Genomic DNA, 17,680 nt, shown 5'->3' on the forward strand with positions numbered 1-17,680 from the left:
CCATCTTATACTGGCGATTTCCATTTAAAATCGTAGGCTGATCACTATAAAAAAGCCGTCTCGATTCAGTGACTTCGCCATATCGGGATAACATGTGTTTGACCACCACACCATCATCCACCTCACATTCGACAAACAAGATTGTCACAACGACCCGATTGTCGTAAAACTTTAACACTGGCCTGTTTGGTAAGTCGGCTAGGCGGCAGCAGCCCGTCTAGCTGTAGAAGCGGTCTTCCATGTCACATCAAATGAACAATTCGACAATCTTTGCACAGCGGCCACCTCTTCCAAGTTGAGTTTAGCCAACTTCAGATCATCGAAAACTCTTTTCACAACAACAGCCTTATCTCCGTAGTCGAGATTGACCGACGAGGGCCTCCGCATTTTAAGGAGGAACTCTCAGTTAGAAATAAAACGAAAACTCTTACTTCATAATATAAGAAATGGATGTCCACGCTGACGTCCAAAAATGCCTGAAACAGGAGATACAATGTCCACTTTAACTCAGCAAAACCAATTCAAGATACTACACATGATCTTAGCCAAAAGGCGATAACAATTAAACGAATCTCAACTAGTACCAACAAATGACGACTTGTTGTCGAATCAGTGTGATACATACAATGTAGCTAATGTATACATTCGACCGATGTGTTAAGCCATACCGTTGAAAATGTAAAAGTTTTTACAGAGATTATAGAATAATATAATTAATTTGTAATAACTGCCAACATGTTTTTTTTAAACAAAACTGATGACGTCTTACGTTCGATGGTCGTAACACACCGTTAACGTTATAGAACACATTACGTTACGTTGTCAATTTACATAACAATACAGAGAATACACACAATAAAGTAAGTAGCGTAAGGTTTGTCGAGCCGGACCGTAAAACAAAGACGATACAGTAAAATGTACGTCTCATGCCTATAAATTACGTCAATAAAATAAACTTGAAATTAAGCCCATTCGTTTCTCTGTGCATTTTAACAATTAAACGATCAACTGAAAGTACAGTAACGCTTTATTCAGACAAATAATAATATTTCTCTAATGAAAAAATATAACGTAACAACACGTAACCTGTTACGTAAATACAGACAATAACAGTGTTACACTGTGACAGATTCTATTTTATTAAAACAATAATTATCTTGATAGGTTGGGCCAATCCTGGATGTACTGCAATACCAGGTCAACCCGTGGCCAGGATGGAGCAAGCTCCTATTCCATGGCCTGAATTCAAAAATCAGTTTAATATAGAAGCTACTCGATGAGCAGCGTTTCATATATTAAGCTGAAAAGAACAGATACTACACATGATCTTAGCCAAAAGGCCGAGAAGCGATAACAATTAAACGAATCTCAACTAGTACCAACAAATGACGACTTGTTGTCGAATCAGTGTGATACATACAATGTAGCTAACATGTTTTTTTAAACAAAACTGATGACGTCTTACGTTCGATGGTCGTAACACACCGTTAACGTTATAGAACACATTACGTTGTCAATTTGCATAACAATACAGAGAATACATACAATAAAGTAAGTAGCGTAAGGTTTGTCGACCCAGATCGTAAAACAAAGACGATACAGTAAAATGTACGTCTCATGCCTATAAATTACGTCAATAAAATAAACTTGAAATTAAGCCAATTCGTTTCTCTGTGCATTTTAATAATTAAACGATCAACTGAAAGTACAGTAACGCTTTAATTAGACAAATAATAATATTTCTCTAATAAAAAAATATAACGTAACAACACGTAACCTATTACGTAAATACAGACAATAACAGTGTTACAGATTCTATTTTTTAAAATAACAATTATCTTGATAGGTTGGGCCAATCCTGGATGTACTGCAATACCAGGTCAACCCGTGGCCAGGATGGAGCAAGCTCCTATTCCATGGCCTGAATTCAAAAATCAGTTTAATATAGAAGCTACTCGATGAGCAGCGTTTCAGATATTAAGCTGAAAAGAACAGATACTACACATGATCTTAGCCAAAAGGCCGAGAAGCGATAACAATTAAACGAATCTCAACTAGTACCAACAAATGACGACTTGTTGTCGAATCAGTGTGATACATACAATGTAGCTAATGTATACATTCGACCGATGTGTTAAGCCATACCGTTGAAAATGTAAAAGTTTTTACAGAGATTATAGAATAATATAATTAATTTGTAATAACTACCAATATGTTTTTCTTAAACAAAATTGATGACGTCTTACGTTCGATGGTCGTAACACACCGTTAACGTTATAGAACACATTACGTTGTCAATTTACATAACAATACAGAGAATACATACAATAAAGTAAGTAGCGTAAGGTTTGTCGAGCCGGACCGTCAAACAAAGACGAAATAGTAAAATGTACGTCTCATGCCTATAAATTACGTCAATAAAATAAACTTGAAATTAAGCCCATTCGTTTCTCTGTGCATTTTAATAATTAAACGATCAACTGAAAGTACAGTAACGCTTTATTTAGACAAATAATAATATTTCTCTAATGAAAAAATATACGTAACAACACGTAACCTGTTACGTAAATACAGACAATAACAGTGTTACAGTGTGACATTCTATTTTCTTTAAATAATAATTATCTTGATAGGTTGGGCCAATCCTGGATGTACTGCAATACCAGGTCAACCCGTGGCCAGGATGGAGCAAGCTCCTATTCCATGGCCTGAATTCAAAAATCAGTTTAATATAGAAGCTACTCGATGAGCAGCGTTTCAGATATTAAGCTGAAAAGAACAGATACTACACATGATCTTAGCCAAAAGGCCGAGAAGCGATAACAATTAAACGAATCTCAACTAGTACCAACAAATGACGACTTGTTGTCGAATCAGTGTGATACATACAATGTAGCTAATGTATACATTCGACCGATGTGTTAAGCCATACCGTTGAAAATGTAAAAGTTTTTACAGAGATTATAGAATAATATAATTAATTTGTAATAACTGCCAACATGTTTTTTTTAAACAAACTGATGACGTCTTACGTTCGATGGTAGTAACACACCGTTAACGTTATAGAACACATTACGTTACGTTGTCAATTTACATAACAATACAGAGAATACACACAATAAAGTAAGTAGCGTAAGGTTTGTCGAGCCGGACCGTAAAACAAAGACGATACAGTAAAATGTACGTCTCATGCCTATAAATTACGTCAATAAAATAAACTTGAAATTAAGCCCATTCGTTTCTCTGTGCATTTTAACAATTAAACGATCAACTGAAAGTACAGTAACGCTTTTTTCAGACAAATAATAATATTTCTCTAATGAAAAAATATAACGAAACAACACGTAACCTGTTACGTAAATACAGACAATAACAGTGTTACACTGTGACAGATTCTATTTTTTAAAAACAATAATTATCTTGATAGGTTGGGCCAATCCTGGATGTACTGCAATACCAGGTCAACCCGTGGCCAGGATGGAGCAAGCTCCTATTCCATGGCCTGAATTCAAAAATCAGTTTAATATAGAAGCTACTCGATGAGCAGCGTTTCAGATATTAAGCTGAAAAGAACAGATACTACACATGATCTTAGCCAAAAGGCCGAGAAGCGATAACAATTAAACGAATCTCAACTAGTACCAACAAATGACGACTTGTTGTCGAATCAGTGTGATACATACAATGTAGCTAATGTATACATTCGACCGATGTGTTAAGCCATACCGTTGAAAATGTAAAACTTTTTACAGAGATTATAGAATAATATAATTAATTTGTAATAACTGCCAACATGTTTTTTTTAAACAAAACTGATGACGTCTTACGTTCGATGGTCGTAACACACCGTTAACGTTATAGAACACATTACGTTGTCAATTTGCATAACAATACAGAGAATACATACAATAAAGTAAGTAGCGTAAGGTTTGTCGACCCAGATCGTAAAACAAAGACGATACAGTAAAATGTACGTCTCATGCCTATAAATTACGTCAATAAAATAAACTTGAAATTAAGCCCATTCGTTTCTCTGTGCATTTTAATAATTAAACGATCAACTGAAAGTACAGTAACGCTTTATTCAGACAAATAATAATATTTCTCTAATGAAAAAATATAACGTAACAACACGTAAACTGTTACGTAAATACAGACAATAACAGTGTTACACTGTGACAGATTCTATTTTTTAAAAACAATAATTATCTTGATAGGTTGGGCCAATCCTGGATGTACTGCAATACCAGGTCAACCCGTGGCCAGGATGGAGCAAGCTCCTATTCCATGGCCTGAATTCAAAAATCAGTTTAATATAGAAGCTACTCGATGAGCAGCGTTTCAGATATTAAGCTGAAAAGAACAGATACTACACATGATCTTAGCCAAAAGGCCGAGAAGCGATAACAATTAAACGAATCTCAACTAGTACCAACAAATGACGACTTGTTGTCGAATCAGTGTGATACATACAATGTAGCTAATGTATACATTCGACCGATGTGTTAAGCCATACCGTAGAAAATGTAAAAGTTTTTACAGAGATTATAGAATAATAATAATTAATTTGTAATAACTGCCAACATGTTTTTTAAACAAAACTGATGACGTCTTACGTTCGATGGTCTTAACTGACAGTTAACGTTATAGAACACATTACGTTACGTTGCAATTTACATAACAATACAGAGAATACATACAATAAAGTAAGTAGCGTAAGGTTTGTCGAGCCGGACCGTAAAACAAAGACGATACAGTAAAATGTACGTCTAATGGCTATAAATTACATCAATAAAAAAAACTTGAAATTAAGCCCATTCGTTTCTCTGTGCATTTTAATAATTAACCGATCAACTGAAAGCACAGGAACGCTTTATTCAGACAAATAATATTTCTCTAATGAAAAAATAAAACGTACCAACACGTAACCTGTTACGTAAATACAGACAATAACAGTGTTACACTGTGACAGATTCTATTTTTTTAAAATAATAATTATCTTGATAGGTTGGGCCAATCCTGGATGTACTGCAATACCAGGTCAACCCGTGGCCAGGATGGAACAAGCTCCTATTCCATGGCCTGAATTAAAAAATCAGTTTAATATAGAAGCTACTCGATGAGCAGCGTTTCAGATATTAAGCTGAAAAGAACAGATACTACACATGATCTTAGCCAAAAGGCCGAGAAGCGATAACAATTAAACGAATCTCAACTAGTACCAACAAATGACGACTTGTTGTCGAATCAGTGTGATACATACAATACAATTTACATAACAATACAGAGAATACATACAATAAAGTAAGTAGCGCAAGGTTTGTCGAGCCGGACCGTAAAAGAAAGACGATACAGTAAAATGTACGTCTCATGGCTATAAATTACGTCAATAAAATAAACTTGAAATTAAGCCCATTCGTTTCTCTGTGCATTTTAATAATTAACCGATCAACTGAAGTACAGGAACGCTTTATTCAGACAAATAATAATATTTATCTATTGAAAAAATATAACGTAACAACACGTACCCTGTTACGTAAATACAGATAATAACAGTGTTACAGTGTGACAGATTCCATTTTTTAAAAACAATAATTATCTTGATAGGTTGGGCCAATCCTGGATGTACTGCAATACCAGGTCAACCCGTGGTCAGGATCGAGCAAGCTCCTATTCCATGGCCTGAATTCAACAATCAGTTTAATATAGAAGCTACTCGGTGAGCAGCGTTTCAGATATTAAGCTGAAAAGAACAGATACTACACATGATCTTAGCCAAAAGGCCGAGAAGCGATAACAATTAAACGAATCTCAACTAGTACCAACAAATGACGACTTGTTGTCGAATCAGTGTGATACATACAATGTAGCTAATGTATACATTCGACCGATGTGTTAAGCCATACCGTTGAAAATGTAAAAGTTTTTACAGAGATTATAGAATAATATAATTAATTTGTAATAACTACCAACATGTTTTTCTTAAACAAAATTGATGACGTCTTACGTTCGATGGTCGTAACACACCGTTAACGTTATAGAACACATTACGTTGTCAATTTACATAACAATACAGAGAATACATACAATAAAGTAAGTAGCGTAAGGTTTGTCGAGCCGGACCGTCAAACAAAGACGAAATAGTAAAATGTACGTCTCATGCCTATAAATTACGTCAATAAAATAAACTTGAAATTAAGCCCATTCGTTTCTCTGTGCATTTTAATAATTAAACGATCAACTGAAAGTACAGTAACGCTTTATTTAGACAAATAATAATATTTCTCTAATGAAAAAATATACGTAACAACACGTAACCTGTTACGTAAATACAGACAATAACAGTGTTACAGTGTGACAGATTCTATTTTTTTAAAATAATAATTACCTTGATAGGTTGGGCCAATCCTGGATGTACTGCAATACCAGGTCAACCCGTGGCCAGGATGGAGCAAGCTCCTATTCCATGGCCTGAATTCAAAAATCAGTTTAATATAGAAGCTACTCGATGAGCAGCGTTTCAGATATTAAGCTGAAAAGAACAGATACTACACATGATCTTAGCCAAAAGGCCGAGAAGCGATAACAATTAAACGAATCTCAACTAGTACCAACAAATGACGACTTGTTGTCGAATCAGTGTGATACATACAATGTAGCTAATGTATACATTCGACCGATGTGTTAAGCCATACCGTTGAAAATGTAAAAGTTTTTACAGAGATTATAGAATAATATAATTAATTTGTAATAACTGCCAACATGTTTTTTTTAAACAAAACTGATGACGTCTTACGTTCGATGGTCGTAACACACCGTTAACGTTATAGAACACATTACGTTACGTTGTCAATTTACATAACAATACAGAGAATACACACAATAAAGTAAGTAGCGTAAGGTTTGTCGAGCCGGACCGTAAAACAAAGACGATACAGTAAAATGTACGTCTCATGCCTATAAATTACGTCAATAAAATAAACTTGAAATTAAGCCCATTCGTTTCTCTGTGCATTTTAACAATGAAACGATCAACTGAAAGTACAGTAACGCTTTATTCAGACAAATAATAATATTTCTCTAATGGAAAAATATAACGTAACAACACGTAACCTGTTACGTAAATACAGACAATAACAGTGTTACACTGTGACAGATTCTATTTTTTTTAAACAATAATTATCTTGATAGGTTGGGCCAATCCTGGGTGTACTGCAATACCAGGTCAACCCGTGGCCAGGATGGAGCAAGCTCCTATTCCATGGCCTGAATTCAAAAATCAGTTTAATATAGAAGCTACTCGATGAGCAGCGTTTCAGATATTAAGCTGAAAAGAACAGATACTACACATGATCTTAGCCAAAAGGCCGAGAAGCGATAACAATTAAACGAATCTCAACTAGTACCAACAAATGACGACTTGTTGTCGAATCAGTGTGATACATACAATGTAGCTAATGTATACATTCGACCGATGTGTTAAGCCATACCGTTGAAAATGTAAAAGTTTTTACAGAGATTATAGAATAATATAATTAATTTGTAATAACTACCAACATGTTTTTCTTAAACAAAACTGATGACGTCTAACGTTCAATGGTCGTAACACACCGTTAACGTTACAGAACACATTACGTTACGTTGTCAATTTACATAACAATACAGAGTATACATACAATGAAGTAAGTAGCGTAAGGTTTGTCGAACCGGACCGTCAAACAAAGACGAAACAGTAAAATGTACGTCTCATGGCTATAAATTACGTCAATAAAATAAACTTGAAATTAAGCCCATTCGTTTCTCTGTGCATTTTAATAATTAAACGATCAACTGAAAGTACAGTAACGCTTTAATTAGACAAATAATAATATTTCTCTAATAAAAAAATATAACGTAACAACACGTAACCTATTACGTAAATACAGACAATAACAGTGTTACAGATTCTATTTTTTAAAATAACAATTATCTTGATAGGTTGGGCCAATCCTGGATGTACTGCAATACCAGGTCAACCCGTGGCCAGGATGGAGCAAGCTCCTATTCCATGGCCTGAATTCAAAAATCAGTTTAATATAGAAGCTACTCGATGAGCAGCGTTTCAGATATTAAGCTGAAAAGAACAGATACTACACATGATCTTAGCCAAAAGGCCGAGAAGCGATAACAATTAAACGAATCTCAACTAGTACCAACAAATGACGACTTGTTGTCGAATCAGTGTGATACATACAATGTAGCTAATGTATACATTCGACCGATGTGTTAAGCCATACCGTTGAAAATGTAAAAGTTTTTACAGAGATTATAGAATAATATAATTAATTTGTAATAACTACCAACATGTTTTTCTTAAACAAAATTGATGACGTCTTACGTTCGATGGTCGTAACACACCGTTAACGTTATAGAACACATTACGTTGTCAATTTACATAACAATACAGAGAATACATACAATAAAGTAAGTAGCGTAAGGTTTGTCGAGCCGGACCGTCAAACAAAGACGAAATAGTAAAATGTACGTCTCATGCCTATAAATTACGTCAATAAAATAAACTTGAAATTAAGCCCATTCGTTTCTCTGTGCATTTTAATAATTAAACGATCAACTGAAAGTACAGTAACGCTTTATTTAGACAAATAATAATATTTCTCTAATGAAAAAATATACGTAACAACACGTAACCTGTTACGTAAATACAGACAATAACAGTGTTACAGTGTGACAGATTCTATTTTTTTAAAATAATAATTACCTTGATAGGTTGGGCCAATCCTGGATGTACTGCAATACCAGGTCAACCCGTGGCCAGGATGGAGCAAGCTCCTATTCCATGGCCTGAATTCAAAAATCAGTTTAATATAGAAGCTACTCGATGAGCAGCGTTTCAGATATTAAGCTGAAAAGAACAGATACTACACATGATCTTAGCCAAAAGGCCGAGAAGCGATAACAATTAAACGAATCTCAACTAGTACCAACAAATGACGACTTGTTGTCGAATCAGTGTGATACATACAATGTAGCTAATGTATACATTCGACCGATGTGTTAAGCCATACCGTTGAAAATGTAAAAGTTTTTACAGAGATTATAGAATAATATAATTAATTTGTAATAACTGCCAACATGTTTTTTTAAAACAAAACCGATGACGTCTTACGTTCGATGGTCGTAACACACCGTTAACGTTATAGAACACATTACGTTACGTTGTCAATTTACATAACAATACAGAGAATACACACAATAAAGTAAGTAGCGTAAGGTTTGTCGAGCCGGACCGTAAAACAAAGACGATACAGTAAAATGTACGTCTCATGCCTATAAATTACGTCAATAAAATAAACTTGAAATTAAGCCCATTCGTTTCTCTGTGCATTTTAACAATTAAACGATCAACTGAAAGTACAGTAACGCTTTATTCAGACAAATAATAATATTTCTCTAATGAAAAAATATAACGAAACAACACGTAACCTGTTACGTAAATACAGACAATAACAGTGTTACAGTGTGACAGATTCTATTTTTTTAAAACAATAATTATCTTGATAGGTTGGGCCAATCCTGGATGTACTGCAATACCAGGTCAACCCGTGGCCAGGATGGAGCAAGCTCCTATTCCATGGCCTGAATTCAAAAATCAGTTTAATATAGAAGCTACTCGATGAGCAGCGTTTCAGATATTAAGCTGAAAAGAACAGATACTCCTTTTTGATTTAGAGCGAACGCAAACAAGGATAAACTAATTCAGAACATAACCACTACGCGATCAACCCTAGGCAGGCTGCCCACGGCAGACCGGAATACGTGAGGGTACGATCCTCCCTGCCTATAGAACCTAACAAAACAAAACCGAGAAACATATTAGACAACTGAACTGACATAACTTACACTTTTAAAACTAGCGAATTGCCCGAAACGACAGCAACCACTCCCTGTGCACACCAAACTTTTCGAAAGGCCACTAAATTTGACTGAAAGCGCCTAAATTCAAGTTTGACACGACTTCTTATAGAATCTCTAACTCTTACTACCAAACCTTCCCCAGAGCAGATCTCGTTATGGAATAGTGCTCTGCATCTAGTCTTCCAGATCTGTAACTTGACTTCGGAAATAATGTAAACCGCAAGCCAGTACACTCTGCTATCCGGAGCATCAAACCAGAAATACAACAGGCTATCCGCATTAAAGGATATGTCCACACCTGAAAACTTGCTTAGATAATCAAGCGCCCATTGCCAAACCAGCCAAACACGACTACATTCCAACAAGCAATGCGCAATTGATTCCGAACAGTGGCACTCCGGACAACTAAACGAACGCACAACCATTCTACGGTTTCGAAGAACCTCACCCACTGGAAGACAACCATGCACCACCTTCCATCCAACCACACTACTCTCACTGAGCAGGATGCTTCCGACCAAAGCACCGAATGAAGCTGACCAGTTTCGATGACTTTTAGCTACCACCACTGAAGGGATATGCGCCAAGCTTCTCAAAAATACCTTGTAGACGCTCGCACATGTCAGGGCTTGCCATACCACTTTATGATCGGTAAGATGCCAAATATCCGAACACAGATACTACACATGATCTTAGCCAAAAGGCCGAGAAGCGATAACAATTAAACGAATCTCAACTAGTACCAACAAATGACGACTTGTTGTCGAATCAGTGTGATACATACAATGTAGCTAATGTATACATTCGACCGATGTGTTAAGCCATACCGTTGAAAATGTAAAAGTTTTTACAGAGATTATAGAATAATATAATTAATTTGTAATAACTACCAACATGTTTTTCTTAAACAAAATTGATGACGTCTTACGTTCGATGGTCGTAACACACCGTTAACGTTATAGAACACATTACGTTGTCAATTTACATAACAATACAGAGAATACATACAATAAAGTAAGTAGCGTAAGGTTTGTCGAGCCGGACCGTCAAACAAAGACGATACAGTAAAATGTACGTCTCATGCCTATAAATTACGTCAATAAAATAAACTTGAAATTAAGCCCATTCGTTTCTCTGTGCATTTTAACAATGAAACGATCAACTGAAAGTACAGTAACGCTTTATTCAGACAAATAATAATATTTCTCTAATGGAAAAATATAACGTAACAACACGTAACCTGTTACGTAAATACAGACAATAACAGTGTTACACTGTGACAGATTCTATTTTTTTTAAACAATAATTATCTTGATAGGTTGGGCCAATCCTGGGTGTACTGCAATACCAGGTCAACCCGTGGCCAGGATGGAGCAAGCTCCTATTCCATGGCCTGAATTCAAAAATCAGTTTAATATAGAAGCTACTCGATGAGCAGCGTTTCAGATATTAAGCTGAAAAGAACAGATACTACACATGATCTTAGCCAAAAGGCCGAGAAGCGATAACAATTAAACGAATCTCAACTAGTACCAACAAATGACGACTTGTTGTCGAATCAGTGTGATACATACAATGTAGCTAATGTATACATTCGACCGATGTGTTAAGCCATACCGTTGAAAATGTAAAAGTTTTTACAGAGATTATAGAATAATATAATTAATTTGTAATAACTACCAACATGTTTTTCTTAAACAAAACTGATGACGTCTAACGTTCAATGGTCGTAACACACCGTTAACGTTACAGAACACATTACGTTACGTTGTCAATTTACATAACAATACAGAGTATACATACAATGAAGTAAGTAGCGTAAGGTTTGTCGAACCGGACCGTCAAACAAAGACGAAACAGTAAAATGTACGTCTCATGGCTATAAATTACGTCAATAAAATAAACTTGAAATTAAGCCCATTCGTTTCTCTGTGCATTTTAATAATTAAACGATCAACTGAAAGTACAGTAACGCTTTAATTAGACAAATAATAATATTTCTCTAATAAAAAAATATAACGTAACAACACGTAACCTATTACGTAAATACAGACAATAACAGTGTTACAGATTCTATTTTTTAAAATAACAATTATCTTGATAGGTTGGGCCAATCCTGGATGTACTGCAATACCAGGTCAACCCGTGGCCAGGATGGAGCAAGCTCCTATTCCATGGCCTGAATTCAAAAATCAGTTTAATATAGAAGCTACTCGATGAGCAGCGTTTCAGATATTAAGCTGAAAAGAACAGATACTACACATGATCTTAGCCAAAAGGCCGAGAAGCGATAACAATTAAACGAATCTCAACTAGTACCAACAAATGACGACTTGTTGTCGAATCAGTGTGATACATACAATGTAGCTAATGTATACATTCGACCGATGTGTTAAGCCATACCGTTGAAAATGTAAAAGTTTTTACAGAGATTATAGAATAATATAATTAATTTGTAATAACTACCAACATGTTTTTCTTAAACAAAATTGATGACGTCTTACGTTCGATGGTCGTAACACACCGTTAACGTTATAGAACACATTACGTTGTCAATTTACATAACAATACAGAGAATACATACAATAAAGTAAGTAGCGTAAGGTTTGTCGAGCCGGACCGTCAAACAAAGACGAAATAGTAAAATGTACGTCTCATGCCTATAAATTACGTCAATAAAATAAACTTGAAATTAAGCCCATTCGTTTCTCTGTGTCACAAGTGACATAAAGTTGTGTATATATTTTGCAAGTCATTCTTACTTTTCCTTTTGTTTTCACTATTTGAACCTTTCTTTTGTTTTAGGAAGCTATTGTGTGAAGCCAGTGGAGCAGAGTTTTTGTGTTGCAGAGAAGGATTGTGTGGTGTTTGCTGATTGGAGGAGAGGTATAAGGGTTAAGTTAGTGTGTGAGTTGCTGATTGGTGGAGAAGGATAAGGTGGTGATATGTGGATAATTGAGGGAATTTTGAGGTGAATGGAAATTGAGAGGAGACAGAGAAGGAGGGCTATGTTATGTTAAGCCAGAAAGGGATAGGTGAATATTGATATGAGAAACTAAGACGTGCAGGAGAAGAAGTAATTGAATTATGGTGATATAGAGCTGAAGCAGAAAGGAAATAATGAGATATACATGAAGTTAATAAATTGTGAGTTGGAGATAATTATGGTGATATAGAGCTGAAGCAGAAAGGAAATAAAGTGATATACATGAAGTTAACAAATTGTGAGTTGGAAGTAATACTATAAGGCTGTACTTAAATGTAGAACTGTTAATTGTTGAGATTACTGAGGATTAATTGAAATTGTGAATGTAAATTGACGGAAGAAATAACTGTTGGAAACAGCAGAAGTTGTTGCATGTAAAGAATTGTTTGGAAATATTGAAGAGTAACTGGATTGATACTGATATTATTTTACGTGGAAAAGGAGAAAGAAATAATTGGTCGGGGAGCGGATTGCAGTGCAGAACGACATCAAGAAACATTTTAACTTTATATTTGATTTATTTATATGTCAGAAAATAGGAAGAATTATAATTGATAAGACAAGCAGAACGGGAGCAGAGGCGTGGGAGTTGTTTATTTGCAGAATCGTTGTAACTTTTATCTTTCTAATTTGTTTTTGTGTCAGCGTAGGAGAGAAGGCAAGAAGGAACGATATTGTGGACATTTATTATTGTCTAATTATTCATCTTGTGATATTATTGTATTTGAAAGGGGGGTTTCGGGGATTTATTTAAAAATAAGAAGATTGTTGATATTTTGTTTGGAAGGATTGGGAAATTTGGGGAATTGCATAAAGTTTGTGGGGAATAGGTATACGGTATCATTGTTTGAGAATTGGTTGGGTTTTTTTTGTGGGTTTTTTTTGGGGGTTTGAATTATAAAAGAAAGAATTGGTTGTCAAAGATTATTATTAAATTTTACTTTTTACATTTATATGTGTACAGTTGTGGCTATTTACCGTTGTTCATCGTTGGTTACCAGCAATTACATGTCCGAAAGAGCCGTAATTGCGGCTGTGTGACATTTATGGGGGCTCGTCCGGGAAACTTTGTAACCTAGCGTGAACATTGGTAGATGAAACAATTGTACGTGATTCTTGGATTGTCTATTTGCCATATTATTGGCATACTGTATACTTATATTGGATACTTATATATATATATATTTTTTTTTTTTTTTCTTAAGAAATGGATCTCACTAAAATTGTTGACGCAGGAAAAGCGTTGGGGTTAGATGGAGTGGAATTAAGAGAGTTTGTGGAAAAGAGAGAGGAAGCTGCCAGAGAGAGAGAAGAGAGAGCACTAGAGAGAGAAGAGAGAAACAGGGAGAGAGAAGAAATGGAGCGAAACAGAGACAGGGAAGAGAGAGCACTAGAGAAGGAAGAGAGAGAGAGAAGAGAGGCACTAGAGAAGGAAGAGAGAGAGAGAAGAGAGGTACTAGAGAGGGACGAAGCAGAGAGAAAAAGAGCGAGTGAAGAAAGAGAGAGAGAAAACGAACAGGCCTATCTTATAGAAATGCGAAGGTTAGAAATCCAATTAGAACAAGAAAAGAATCGGGCACGGCCGGGTGGTAGAGTATTACCCAATCCTGAGTCACGGGTTAAGGCCAGTAAACCTAAATTACCCCCTTTCCATGATCGAACAGATGACCTAGATGCCTATCTGAAAAGGTTTGAACGGTATGCGACTAGTCAGGAGTGGAAAGAAATTGAGTGGCCGGTTAACTTAAGTGCCCTACTAACTGGGAAGGCTCTCGAGGTTTATTCCAGGTTGTCGTCAGCTGAAGCTAACGATTACAAACTGTTGAAGTTGGCTCTTCTAAAACGGTTTCAGTTAACCGCCGATGGATTTCGACATAAGTTACGAACAGCTAAGCCCGAATACGGAGAAAGCGGCCCGCAATTTGCTGCGAGGATAAGCAATTATCTTGATAGGTGGATTGACCTAGCAGAGGGGGAAAAAACCTTTCAGGGGTTAAAAGATTTATTGCTGCGAGAGCAGTTTACCGATGGGTGTGGGAAGGACCTAGCTCTGTTCCTAAGGGAACGTCAACCGAAAACGATACAAGCGATGGCTGAAATTGCGGAGCAATATTTGGAAGCTCGTGGGGGATTATTTGGTAAACCAATAGAGTTTAAACAAAAAGAGCCAAATTCTCCTCAACTCTCCTCTAATAATGTTCCCAGTACATCCTCATCACAAAGCCCTTCTAGTTTCCGTAGTCCAACTTGTTTTATATGTCATCGTGTAGGTCACCTAGCTAGAAATTGCAGAGCCTCAACTATGCATAAGCCAAACTCTCCTCCAAAATGTTACCGATGCTTAAAAACAGGACATATTGCCAGAAATTGTAGACAGGACGCCAACAGTTGCGCTGGGTTGTCTACTTCACCACAAACAGAGTCTGATTGCCAGAAATGTACAAAACAACACGAATGTAAAGCCAAAGAAGAAATTCCCGATGTGGGTGCCAGTATGGTTACGAAAATGTCAGAGTCTTTAAATCAATGTTGTATCAATAATGATGGTGATAAGGTCACTCTTCAATGTGGGCACTGTCTTCCAATTATGACAGCGGCTCTAAATAATTCAATTAGTAAAATGCCCGTTTATACAGGTTGTGTTGGGTCACGCTGCGTCTCTGTTCTTCGTGACAGTGGCTGTAGTGGGGTGGTTGTGAAGAAAGATCTTGTATCAGCCGAACAACTTACTGGTAAGGAGAAAACCTGTGTGCTGATTGATGGCACGGTCCGCAACTTACCGGTTGCATTAATACATGTTAATACTCCATTTTTTTTCAGGAAAGACGTATGCACTATGTATGAATAACCCTATTTATGACTTGATATTAGGTAATATTGCAGGAGTACGAGCACCAGGAAATCCAGATCCCACATGGACAGAGCGAAATCTTCAAGGATGTTCTGTTGTTACCCGGTCTCAAGCTAACACTATGGATAAACCATTCAGAACACTTAAAACTACAGAAATACACAAGCAAATCATCACAGCGGGAATTATGAAAACCGCCCAGCAACAAGATATCAGCCTTGCAAAATTCAAGGATCTTGCAGAGAAACAAACTACAACTGTGAGTAACAAACAAGTCGAGTTTCTTGGCCATGTGGTAGGGAAAGGAAATGTTCAACCTCGAGTGGAGAAGATACAAAGCATCTTGTCAGCCAAACAACCAGAAACAAAGAAACAACTCCGGTCATTCCTTGGGATGACCAACTACTATAGAAAGTTCATTCCTAATTACTCTGTGATTGCTTGTCCATTAACCGACAAAACGAAGAATCGGGAACCTAACCGAATATGTTGGGAGAAGGCCCAGGAAAGTGCGTTTGTTAAACTTAAGGAAAAATTAAACAGTACTCCAATTTTATGCCTTCCTAATTTAAACAAAGATTTTATTTTGAGAACAGATGCGTCCGAATATGGAGTGGGAGCGGTTCTAATGCAGCAGTATGGTGACGTGAAGTTTCCCGTGGCGTACGCTAGCAAGAAACTGCTTCCTCGAGAAAAAGCATATTCAGTGATGGAAAAAGAATGCTTAGCCATTGTATGGAGTGTACGAAAATTTGAGTCTTATTTATATGGACGAAACTTCACGTTGGAAACTGATCACCAGCCGCTTGTGTTTATGCACAGAGCGAAATTGTCCAATGGGCGAATTATGAGATGGGCCCTGGCTCTACAACCGTACAAGTTCCGAATAGAGGCGATTAAAGGCAGTGAAAATGTAGGAGCTGATTATTTAAGTCGAGTGTAAATAGGACCCGTCACGGTATGGAGAAAATGTTGATACATTATTCTTTTAGAGGGGAGTAAATGTCACAAGTGACATAAAGTTGTGTATATATTTTGCAAGTCATTCTTACTTTTCCTTTTGTTTTCACTATTTGAACCTTTCTTTTGTTTTAGGAAGCTATTGTGTGAAGCCAGTGGAGCAGAGTTTTTGTGTTGCAGAGAAGGATTGTGTGGTGTTTGCTGATTGGAGGAGAGGTATAAGGGTTAAGTTAGTGTGTGAGTTGCTGATTGGTGGAGAAGGATAAGGTGGTGATATGTGGATAATTGAGGGAATTTTGAGGTGAATGGAAATTGAGAGGAGACAGAGAAGGAGGGCTATGTTATGTTAAGCCAGAAAGGGATAGGTGAATATTGATATGAGAAACTAAGACGTGCAGGAGAAGAAGTAATTGAATTATGGTGATATAGAGCTGAAGCAGAAAGGAAATAATGAGATATACATGAAGTTAATAAATTGTGAGTTGGAGATAATTATGGTGATATAGAGCTGAAGCAGAAAGGAAATAAAGTGATATACATGAAGTTAATAAATTGTGAGTTGGAAGTAATACTATAAGGCTGTACTTAAATGTAGAACTGTTAATTGTTGAGATTACTGAGGATTAATTGAAATTGTGAATGTAAATTGACGGAAGAAATAACTGTTGGAAACAGCAGAAGTTGTTGCATGTAAAGAATTGTTTGGAAATATTGAAGAGTAACTGGATTGATACTGATATTATTTTACGTGGAAAAGGAGAAAGAAATAATTGGTCGGGGAGCGGATTGCAGTGCAGAACGACATCAAGAAACATTTTAACTTTATATTTGATTTATTTATATGTCAGAAAATAGGAAGAATTATAATTGATAAGACAAGCAGAACGGGAGCAGAGGCGTGGGAGTTGTTTATTTGCAGAATCGTTGTAACTTTTATCTTTCTAATTTGTTTTTGTGTCAGCGTAGGA

General features: G+C 36.2%; 1 protein-coding gene, 14 non-coding genes and 1 pseudogene across 15 annotated transcripts; 1 reads left to right on the plus strand and 15 right to left on the minus strand.

The window, feature by feature from the left end:
- Positions 1-1,160: 1,160 nt before the first annotated feature.
- Positions 1,161-1,352, minus strand: LOC144836395 (U2 spliceosomal RNA). Its single transcript, XR_013611241.1, has one exon. It is a non-coding gene; the product is annotated as a U2 spliceosomal RNA (small nuclear RNA).
- Positions 1,353-1,842: 490 nt separating this feature from the next.
- Positions 1,843-2,034, minus strand: LOC144836543 (U2 spliceosomal RNA). Its single transcript, XR_013611366.1, has one exon. It is a non-coding gene; the product is annotated as a U2 spliceosomal RNA (small nuclear RNA).
- Positions 2,035-2,629: 595 nt separating this feature from the next.
- LOC144836544 (U2 spliceosomal RNA) lies at positions 2,630-2,821 on the minus strand. Its single transcript, XR_013611367.1, has one exon. It is a non-coding gene; the product is annotated as a U2 spliceosomal RNA (small nuclear RNA).
- Positions 2,822-3,423: 602 nt separating this feature from the next.
- On the minus strand, positions 3,424-3,615 carry LOC144836545 (U2 spliceosomal RNA). Its single transcript, XR_013611368.1, has one exon. It is a non-coding gene; the product is annotated as a U2 spliceosomal RNA (small nuclear RNA).
- Positions 3,616-4,213: 598 nt separating this feature from the next.
- On the minus strand, positions 4,214-4,405 carry LOC144836546 (U2 spliceosomal RNA). The gene has a single exon (XR_013611369.1). It is a non-coding gene; the product is annotated as a U2 spliceosomal RNA (small nuclear RNA).
- A 598-nt stretch (positions 4,406-5,003) lies between these two features.
- On the minus strand, positions 5,004-5,195 carry LOC144836392 (U2 spliceosomal RNA). Its single transcript, XR_013611238.1, has one exon. It is a non-coding gene; the product is annotated as a U2 spliceosomal RNA (small nuclear RNA).
- A 408-nt stretch (positions 5,196-5,603) lies between these two features.
- LOC144836401 (U2 spliceosomal RNA) lies at positions 5,604-5,795 on the minus strand. The gene has a single exon (XR_013611247.1). It is a non-coding gene; the product is annotated as a U2 spliceosomal RNA (small nuclear RNA).
- Positions 5,796-6,392: 597 nt separating this feature from the next.
- On the minus strand, positions 6,393-6,584 carry LOC144836314 (U2 spliceosomal RNA). Its single transcript, XR_013611173.1, has one exon. It is a non-coding gene; the product is annotated as a U2 spliceosomal RNA (small nuclear RNA).
- Positions 6,585-7,187: 603 nt separating this feature from the next.
- On the minus strand, positions 7,188-7,379 carry LOC144836375 (U2 spliceosomal RNA). Its single transcript, XR_013611224.1, has one exon. It is a non-coding gene; the product is annotated as a U2 spliceosomal RNA (small nuclear RNA).
- Positions 7,380-7,973: 594 nt separating this feature from the next.
- Positions 7,974-8,165, minus strand: LOC144836315 (U2 spliceosomal RNA). Its single transcript, XR_013611174.1, has one exon. It is a non-coding gene; the product is annotated as a U2 spliceosomal RNA (small nuclear RNA).
- A 597-nt stretch (positions 8,166-8,762) lies between these two features.
- LOC144836316 (U2 spliceosomal RNA) lies at positions 8,763-8,954 on the minus strand. Its single transcript, XR_013611175.1, has one exon. It is a non-coding gene; the product is annotated as a U2 spliceosomal RNA (small nuclear RNA).
- A 603-nt stretch (positions 8,955-9,557) lies between these two features.
- Positions 9,558-9,748, minus strand: LOC144836404 (U2 spliceosomal RNA). The gene has a single exon (XR_013611250.1). It is a non-coding gene; the product is annotated as a U2 spliceosomal RNA (small nuclear RNA).
- A 738-nt stretch (positions 9,749-10,486) lies between these two features.
- On the minus strand, positions 10,487-10,631 carry LOC144836422 (U2 spliceosomal RNA; annotated as a pseudogene).
- Positions 10,632-11,229: 598 nt separating this feature from the next.
- On the minus strand, positions 11,230-11,421 carry LOC144836376 (U2 spliceosomal RNA). Its single transcript, XR_013611225.1, has one exon. It is a non-coding gene; the product is annotated as a U2 spliceosomal RNA (small nuclear RNA).
- Positions 11,422-12,015: 594 nt separating this feature from the next.
- Positions 12,016-12,207, minus strand: LOC144836317 (U2 spliceosomal RNA). The gene has a single exon (XR_013611176.1). It is a non-coding gene; the product is annotated as a U2 spliceosomal RNA (small nuclear RNA).
- Positions 12,208-13,876: 1,669 nt separating this feature from the next.
- LOC144835513 (uncharacterized) lies at positions 13,877-16,695 on the plus strand. The gene is made up of 2 exons (XM_078690596.1): positions 13,877-15,633; positions 15,722-16,695. The coding sequence occupies exons 1-2, from the start codon at positions 14,109-14,111 to the stop codon at positions 16,693-16,695; spliced, it is 2,499 nt and encodes an 832-aa protein (XP_078546722.1). The 5' UTR covers positions 13,877-14,108.
- Positions 16,696-17,680: the final 985 nt, after the last annotated feature.

Source organism: Antedon bifida, chromosome 2 (assembly GCF_963402885.1).
Source record: "Antedon bifida chromosome 2, ecAntBifi1.1, whole genome shotgun sequence".
Lineage (NCBI taxonomy): Eukaryota > Metazoa > Echinodermata > Crinoidea > Comatulida > Antedonidae > Antedon > Antedon bifida.